The 9,033-nt window shown below is 51.3% G+C and overlaps 1 protein-coding gene across 1 annotated transcript; it reads right to left on the bottom strand.

Annotated features, from left to right (window-relative positions):
• Nucleotides 1–1,339: 1,339 nt before the first annotated feature.
• Nucleotides 1,340–8,789, bottom strand: POMC (proopiomelanocortin). Its single transcript, XM_004268097.2, has 3 exons — nt 8,654–8,789; nt 4,477–4,628; nt 1,340–2,162 (listed from the first exon to the last, which is right to left on the bottom strand). The coding sequence occupies exons 2-3, from the start codon at nt 4,606–4,608 to the stop codon at nt 1,509–1,511; spliced, it is 786 nt and encodes a 261-aa protein (XP_004268145.1). The 5' UTR covers nt 4,609–4,628; nt 8,654–8,789; the 3' UTR covers nt 1,340–1,508.
• Between the last annotated feature and the right edge of the window lie 244 nt (nt 8,790–9,033).

Genomic DNA, 9,033 nt, shown 5'->3' with positions numbered 1-9,033 from the left:
TTACAGTTTCCCTGAGAGAAAAGCACAAGACATGTGCAGCAAGAAACTTGCCATCTGAGCTGGTCTGCATGCCCCCCCCCCCCAATGCAGAGGGGCTGACTGCAGAAACCCTGAAAATGAGCAGGTTCAGCTGCAAGAGATCCCAACTTTCACAGTGGAAGTGGACTTCAGCCTGGGCTCACGTTGAAAAAAGGGTAACGTTCAAAATGGAGGGGGAAGGTGGGGAATTCCAGGCAGAGGGTGGAGGAGGATGGTAGAAGAGTGAGAAGACCAGGGGAAGTGGGGTTTGGTAAGGAGAGTGAAACTGATGGACAATGGCCCTTGTGTGTGCCGTGCCCAGTAGTTTGGAATTGATGGAAGAGTGGGGGTGGGGCGATTGTTTTATGTCGAGCTAGGGAATATGGAGAAAGCAAGATTTTGTATACATTAATATGAAGAATGTGTACGATGGGTTGGGGAAGAAGGCAACTGGAGACAAGGGCACCAGTTGGTTAGGAAGCTGTTAGGATAGTTAAGGCCTGAGCCACGAGCGCTGAGAATGAAGAGAAGGCTGCAGCTGGACATGAGGAGAGAGCTTGGGCATGACAAGGGGGAAAAGATAGTCACACCTCAAGGCTTGAGCCCTAGGGACTGGAAGAAGCATCTGTGCATTTTGTGTTGTATTTAGACAGATGTGTCTCCATGGGTGTGTGTTTATGTGGGTGAGACCCTGTGTTTGAGAATATCTGCAAGTAGTCTGATAGGGCAGTCAGATCTGAACTGATGCCAACCCTCAGCTCCCACATTTAGCCTCTCAGTGATAACATGATCCCATCCATTTTCTCATTAACCCTCACAGTAGCCCTCACAGTAGCAAGGAAGAAAGGAGTGGATGAGAGAACTAAATCCTGTAGAAGTTCAGAAACTTGCCCAAGGTCCCAGATGGCTAGATTCACGGAGGCATTACCACAGCTTGCCACCTGAGCCCAGAGCGTCCTCCCAGTTTTGGTTGGGTTTCATCGGCTTCCCGCTGGCTCATGGAGTTGGATGGGAAGCAGGGTCACTTGGAGGAATCCTGCCTCTTGACACATCAGCCAGCTGAGCAGTCCTTCCCCATCCAATGGAGAGTGGGAAATGTAGCCATACTGAGCCATCACCCAAACTATTTGACCCCTTGAAGCCCCACTTGTCATGGGTGGGAAATACGTTTTCTTTTCATTCCCACTGTATCCTATGAAACATACTACCACTTGGTCACATGGAAACCACTATCGCTCCTTCAATATGTGTTGCTCTTTATCTGATGGATATGCATTTTTATTTTATTCGCCCAGTCAATATTCAGAGTCAGAGTCGGATGCGAAACTTGAAAGGTTTTATTGCCTAACTACAGACAGCTCTAAAAGGTGGAATGCCTGGCGCCATCACCGCCTGGGCGAGGCCTCACCCAGGCCGCGAGGCGGCAGGAGGGCAGGAGGTGGGGCTTTGGGGTCGACTTCCCAGGGAGAGAAGCCCTGCCCACTGCGCCCTCACTGGCCCTTCTTGTGGGCGTTCTTGATGATGGTGTTTTTGAACAGCGTGACCAGGGGCGTCTGGCTCTTCTCGGAGGTCATGAAACCGCCGTAGCGCTTGTCCTTGGGCGGGCTGCCCCAGCGGAAGTGCTCCATCTTATACGGCCCCTCGTCCTTCTTCTCGGCCGCCTCGGCCTCCGCCACCAGGCCGTACTCCAGCTCGGCCCGGGCGGCTGCGCCCTCGGCCGGGGCCTCGGGGCCGCGCGCCGGCTCGGGCCGCTCCCCGGCCAGCTCCCTTTTGAACTCAAGGGGGAAGGCCTCGGCTGACTCGTCCTCGGCGCCATTGGGGTACACCTTCACGGGGCGCCGCTTCTTGCCCACCGGCTTGCCCCAGCGGAAGTGCTCCATGGAGTAGGAGCGCTTGTCCTCGCGCGGGCCCGGCTCGGCGCCATCGCCGCGGGGTCCCGGGCCTTCGCCCCCCGGCACCCCCTCCTCCTCGCGCTTCTGGGCCGCGCCGCCGCTGCTGCTGCTGTTCCGGCGGCCAAAGCGATCCCAGCGGAAGTGGCTCATGACGTACTTCCGGGAGTTCTCGGTCAGCGGCTGCTCGTCGCCGTTGCCGGGGAACACGGGCGTCTCGGCCGAGAGGTCTGGCTTGCAGGCCCGGACGCACGCCTGCTGGAGAGCGGCGAGCGCGTCAGGCCTCCGCGCCCCGCGGCCCCCATCCCCCGCCGCGGCGCCCTCACCACCGACAAGCTGCACCTGCGCCTCTGCTCCCTCCGCACGTGCGGGGCGCACAAGCGGGCCCAGTGCCCTGTGGATTCCTTGCCGAGGACATCTGCCCACCCCCGCCTCTGGGCACCCACGGACATCTGAGACTCAGCTCGGGCAGCGCCTCGTTTGTCCCCTGGTACCCCTGCCTGGCAGCTACAACAAAATCCCTGTCCCACTCGGTGGTTTACTTGTCCCCTAGCTTTGTGGGCAGGGTCAACGTCTTAAACCTTATAAGCCAGATATATAGGAATTCATCAGTAAATGGCAGGTGGGTGGTAGTTGTTGGCACTTAGTGAATCCTGAATAAATGAACATGGTTCAGTTCGGTCTGGGAAGGGCATCGGGTTGAAATTTGGGAGAGAATCTCCCAAAGTGGGAAAAGAAGTCCAGGCTTCTAGGGCCTGTATTTTCCATAATGCTTCAACCTTACCCCAGTGGTCTGCAAACCTACCTCATACCCTCCCCCAGCCATCTCCCTTCAAACTTTCCCACACCCATCTGGCACGCACTTTCAAGTCTTCTGAGCTGATCCTATACTTTCCTCAATCAGTGAACTTTGGGAAGAGGTGTCTCACTTCCCTGTCACCTTCTGACTGGAGGGAAGGGTAGAAAGTCAGGATTATTTCCATTGCAGGGGTCATGGAGCCTGTATCTCCTCTCCCTATAACTGGACAACTGTGGCACACATTTGCTTAGGAAAATGACCTTGGGGCTGCAGCCTTGAGTTTTTAGTTACTGGGGACAACAAAGGAGGGAACAGAATGATCGCACCCACTCTGTTGAGTTGGGGATTTCATACTCCAGGGGTTTAGAATTATAACACTGCAGAATATTAACAGTGGAAAACAAAAATTATCTCATACTCCTCTCCCCTGGACACATAATGACACCCAATTTCTCAGAGAGGAGAAGGGAACTTGGCAAGGTTCCACAGCCCATTGGTCACAGAGCTGGGACTAGAACCCATGGGCTCTGACCACGGCCAGAACTCGTTCCCTGGTGAGCTCTCAACGGAAGAGGCTGTGCAATGGGTGTCTCCGATCAAGAGTCTCTTGGGTCTCTCTGAACTAGAGCTCACAGGATTCCCTAGGCTCTTTATTTCTATTTTATATTCCACATGCAACCTGCTCTATTTTTGAGAAAGTCTCTCTCCTCACCTAAACTCAGCTTCTCTACTGACAAAATACACAGAATGTAGTGATATGCATTGCACCCTCACCAGGCAGGTACAGGCAGAAGGATGGAACTCAGTCACAGACACCAGCAGTGTGTCTTTTGCCTTGACTTGGTATTGTTTCTCATGTATGCCTCCCAATACAAATACACACACACACGCACACACACACACACGCACACACACACACATAAACACACACACACACATATAAACACACACACACAAACACACACTGTGGTGACCTAGAGGGAGTTCCAACCTGGCAAAAAGGGCCTTTATATGCTTCTGGAAAGGCTGCTGAAGGGTTTTTTCCTTCTCCCTCTAGAGATGGTTTATAGTACTACCTTCCTGGCTTTGTAACTGGTAGTAGATAGAAAGGGAAGAAAAATGGAATGGAAATGTCAAGTGACATAAGGTTATTTAAAAAGGAATAATTTGAGGCTTCCCTGATGGCGCAGTGGTTGAGAGTCCGCCTGCCAATGCAAGGGACGCGGGTTCGTGTCCCGGTCCGGGAAGATCCCACATGCCGCAGAGCGGCTGGGCCCGTGAGCCATGGCCGCTGAGCCTGCGCGTCCGGAGCCAGTGCTCCACAACGGGAGAGGCCGCAGCAGTGAGAGGCCCGCGTACCGCAAAAAAAATAAAATAAAATAAAATAAAAAGGAATAATTTGGGGGCTAAAAGATTGGAAGTATAGGATCAGTTGAGGGAGCAATTATTGTTATCATCATTGTTAGTATTGTTTGCTTTAATGGCACTGTCTCTAAATAGCTTAAATGGAGTGGGTCTCTATACAAGAAGACAGGACAGGAAGCAAAGATAATCAGGCAGAACTTGGGGACTAGACCCATCTCCCTGAAGCTGCTTCCTCCCTTCCTTGGCCCAATTCTGACTTCACTCTGGAGGTCTATTCCTGCCCTTGGATGACTTACCCATATCTCTGGGAATGAATTTCCCCTTCCCCATACCCCTTTCTTTGTGCTGTCCCAGCCCCAGTCCCATCTGATACCCAAACCAAGATGGCGACCACAGCCCACATACCAGCAGGTTAGTTTCCGTGGTGAGGTCCTGACACTGGCTGCTCTCCAGGCACCAACCACGCACCTCCATGGAGGCCTGAAGCAGCAAGGTCAGCAGCAGGACGCCCGAACAAGTGCTGCACAATCTCGGCATCTTCCAGGCAGGCTGAGGCTCTGCAGAGGCAAACAAGATTAATGGGACCCCTGCAAGGAGCAGAACAATGTTGGCCACTCATCAGAAAGGACCATGAGCCAACATTAACAATACACTCATCTGTGGAGCTCAAGGCCTTTCGAGGACAAGCTCAAGGAGCAGGCGGTGTGCAGGGTGGTCGTGTGAGTTGGGATAGAGAGGAGGGCAGTGGGACCTGGGGAAACTATGTACAATTTCTCCTTTATCTCCTATTAAAAATCAGACCCCAAAGGATGTTAGAGCTGGAAGATATTTTAGGGGTCATTTGGTCTGGCCCCTTATTTGAGAGATGAGGAAACTAAGGCCCAGGGAGAGACAGTGACTCAGATGTTCATGACAAGGTAAGGCTAAGTTCTCCTGATCAGCACAGAGCTTTTCTATTTTACCATCTTCAGGAAACTATAGTTCTAACACTCCAGATCGAAGGAGTAACTTGGGAAAGGCAAAGCACTCCGAAACTCCTGCTTGAGATGGTCTACTCCTCTCCACCAGGATTCTATCATTCCTCAGAAACCGTGTTTCCTATGAATAGTAGGTTTAAATAAAGGCAAATAAAATCTCTGTCCAGTTAAGCCAAAACCTCAGCCGACCCAATCTGATGTCCTGTACACACATCACTCAGGGGATCACTATTTCTCAGGCCCCTGTAACTTTGAAGAGATTTTTTTTTTTTTTTTTTCGATACGCGGGCCTCTCACTGTTGTGGCCTCTCCCGTTGCGGAGCACAGGCTCCAAATGCGCAGGCTCAGCGGCCATGGCTCACGGACCCAGCCGCTCCACGGCCATGTGGGATCTTCCCGGACCGGGGCACGAACCCGCGTCCCCTGCATCGGCAGGCGGACTCTCAACCACTGCGCCACCAGGGAAGCCCGAGATTTATGTTTAAATCAGACCCAGTCTTTTAAAACTGGCTCATCTCCTGAACACATTATACGTCAGACCTCCTCTTGTTCTATGAGTCTCTCAAATGTAGTCTGAAATAGCTGGACTTGAAGATGCTGTAGGTGTGAAAGGGAAGGAGATGGTCACACAGGGCAGAAGGGAATTACCTCCCATTGTGAACACCTACCAAAGACTCTTTCTCAGAGAAGTCAGGAAGTACCTCTGGTCAGATGCTGAGTTCAAGGGGTCGGGATGCCGTAAAGGGAAGGATCAAGGCTGCATTTTGCCCCATGTATCTGACTCTTTCCCCAGCTTTCTAGCTTTCACACTGCCCTGTCCCCTGTCATGAAGGTCAGCCCTCTGAAATGACCCTGAGTTCTGTCATCAGCTCACCAACAACTCCACAACCATTTTAGATTTCAGAAGATCTTTTCAGCCAGCTGTTAGGAAGAAACCTAATTAGATAAGAACAGTAATTCACATTAAGGTGTGGATGACTAATTTTCTCTCCTAATTTAAAAATATCTGCCTAAAGAAATCTCCTGTTTGTGGAGGCATGGGCCAAATCTCTTTTATAGGGAAGGCTCTGGAAGTGAAAGTTCCCCCTGGCTCTCATTGTCTACTTCAGGAAGCCACTTCCTTCTCTCTGTCCCACCCCACTCCTTCCCCCAAAAGCTGAGCCAAAAGGACTCCCTTCTGAGTGGTTGCCAAGCACAGCCTGAGTGTTTTCAGAGCAGCCATTAGGTGGTGCTGGCAGCCAATGACCTAGCCTATCAGCGTCTCAGGGCAACTGGGAGAACATTGGTCAACCTTGGTGTCCAGTTGAGACCTGGGACAGGCTGCTCCTGTTGTAGACGTTTGGTGCTCCAGTTCAAGTACAAAGCCTGAATTTGGTGGACAAGGCAATTTACGTTAAAGCTCTGAGACCACACAACGCATTTTGGTCAGAAAAAAACGCCTAGGTTTACAAGAGAAGCAGAAAAATGACAGTTTTATATCACTATGGGCAACTGTAAAATAACATATTAGTAAAGAAGTAAGTAAAATCATGCAGGTCTGACAGTCCCCTCAACTATATTTCAGTTCTTTTCAAAGTTGGCCATTCTGGAATGATTTCATTTTCTTTCTTTTTTTTTTGCGGTACGCGGGCCTCTCACTGTTGTGGTCTCTCCCGTTGCGGAGCACAGGCTCTGGACGCGCAGGCTCAGCGGCCATGGCTCACGGGCCCAGCCGCTCCGCGGCATGTGGGATCTTCCCGGACCGGGGCACGAACCCGTGTCCCCTGCATCGGCAGGCGGACTCTCAACCACTGCGCCACCAGGGAAGCCCTGGAATGATTTCATTTTCTAAAAACTTACCTCATGATTTCAGACCTTCCTGAAAAGCCTCAGAGAGCATTTCCTCTCCTGCTCCATTGGCTATGTGTACAACAGGGTGACATTCTCACTCCCCACCCTCTCAGAGCTGCAATCTCCTGCTAAAAAGTTAGATAGCTCCCTGAAAGCAACTTGTCTTCTTTCTGCTTCTGTATATTTTCTATTTTTCAACAAAAAACAAATATTACATTGTGTTATTTTTTAAAGCAATAAAGTAAGAGGGAGCTGTCAAGTGTGCTTTCTGTAAGTAGAGAGTGTCCAATAATTGTGTTATTTTTTAAAGCAGTAAAGTAAGGGGGAGATGTCAAATGTGCTTTCTGTAAGTAGGGAGTGTCCAATAATTGTGTTATTTTTTAAAGCAATAAAGTAAGGGGGAGCTGTCAAGTGTGCTTTCTGTAAGTAGGGAGTGTCCAATAATTGAAAGCTTGGAAAAATAAGCAGAAATTTGGAATTTGCTAATCTTGACATTAACTTTATAATAGAACTACACTTATTAGAAATTCATTTGTGTGGGTGAATTCTCTATGAGCTGAACAAAACTTTTTTTGTTTTTTTTAAATTTTATTTTATTTTTAAAGTATTCTTTTTCATTATGGTTTATCACAGGATACTGAACATCGTTCCCTGTGCTCTACAGTAGGACCTTGTTGTTTAGCCATCCTGTATATACTAGTTTACATCTGCTAACCCCAAACTCCCAGTCCCTCCCTCCCACACCACCCAAAACATTTTGTTTGTTAGTATAAAATTGCACACTGGCCATGCCCTCTGTAAAGATTAGAGGAACAGAGGCGCAGAGCTTTGTCCTTGCACCATGATACACACGTATCAAGTCCTAAAACAGAATGTCAAAGGAACATTAAGTCATTACATAAGCCATAGTCTGTACATATCTCAACAATGGACAGAACAAATGCACACTTTTACTTTCCTTGGCTCCTTCCAGCCATTCTGTGGGAACCACCACCTCACCATTTATTCAGGAAGAATTTGGGGAATCCAAATGCCCTGCAGACTCTCTCTCCCTCCCTGGGAACCCACCTTGCCTGAGCTTCCATCGGCTCCTACGGCCGCTTCTGCCCTGCAATCTAGGGTTTGCGAGATAGAAGGTCCATTCTGAGGTCCTATTGAGGGAAGAGACGGGGTGGTTCAGGACCGTGGACAGTTCCCACCCGGGCCACCTCTTTTTAACACCAGCAGCTTTTCGTAGAGGAGGCCATGTCTGTATCAGAGCGCGGCCCCGTCGGGTGCGCTGAGGCGGACAGGGAAACGAGGATTCAGAAATTTGCATCCAAAAAAGTCTGGAATGCAGGGAGTTTATTGTGACTTTTAGCCTCGTCTCTTCTGCCCCCATTTCCAACATCGTATGGTATCTTTTAAGAAGTGACACCTACCCAGAAAATCAGAAGAAAACCCGAAAGACTGGGTCTCCCGAGATCTCCCCAGAACGCGGTAGGAGTCTCAGGGGCCCTAGCAGCCCCCCTCCCCGGGGGAGATGTGGCTGCCAGCTCGTGGAAGGCACCACTTTCAGCCGTCGCAGCCGGTCTCCCACCGTCCAGAGGCTGGGCTTCGCCGCCCCGCTGCCGGCGGATTCCCACGCTGCACCCAGTACAGAAAGTTTTCAAAGAACTCAGGACTGCGGCAAGTCAAAGATACCTCTGAGATCGCAGCTGGGCGAGAGCATCCCGAGGCCCCAGGGGCAAGGGGTCCGGGAATAAGAGCGAGGTTCCGCGCCGTTGCGCCCCTACCTGTCGCGGGGAGGCTGCTCTCGGGCGACTCCCGCTGCGCCGGGGCGAGGATGCTCGGCGCCCTCTCGGTCACTTTTCTTCCCCTCTTTCTCTTCCTTCGCGCCGCCTTGTCCCGCTCGCTCTCCGCGGTCCTTATATACTTGCGGGGCTCGCCTGGGTGGGCGCTGGACGTGAGTGAATTTCCCGGCAGCGGCAGCGTAACAGGCAACTCCCCCGTCCACAGGAAGGGGGGCCTTGGGGCGCAGGAGGGGGTTTCCAGGTAGGGGCTGAGCGCGAGAGCAGACGTGCCCGGAAAGGGGGCTGGATCCCTGCCCCCGGAGGCTGGAATTAACACTGTCCTGCTGAAGGGCACACCTGGCAGCGGGCAGGTAAGAACTTAA

Source organism: Orcinus orca, chromosome 13 (genome assembly GCF_937001465.1).
Source record: "Orcinus orca chromosome 13, mOrcOrc1.1, whole genome shotgun sequence".
Classification (NCBI taxonomy): domain Eukaryota; kingdom Metazoa; phylum Chordata; class Mammalia; order Artiodactyla; family Delphinidae; genus Orcinus; species Orcinus orca.
Note: the sequence above shows the minus strand (reverse complement) of the source record. Positions and strands in the feature narration are given on the sequence as shown.

Coding starts and splice junctions, on each gene's coding strand:
- POMC (XM_004268097.2), bottom strand. CDS start 4,608: ATGCCGAGATTGTGCAGCACTTGTTCGGGCGTCCTGCTGCTGACCTTG. Junction 2,163..4,476: donor CCACGGAAACTAACCTGCTG/GTATGTGGGCTG, acceptor GCTCTCCAGCAG/GCGTGCGTCCGGGCCTGCAA.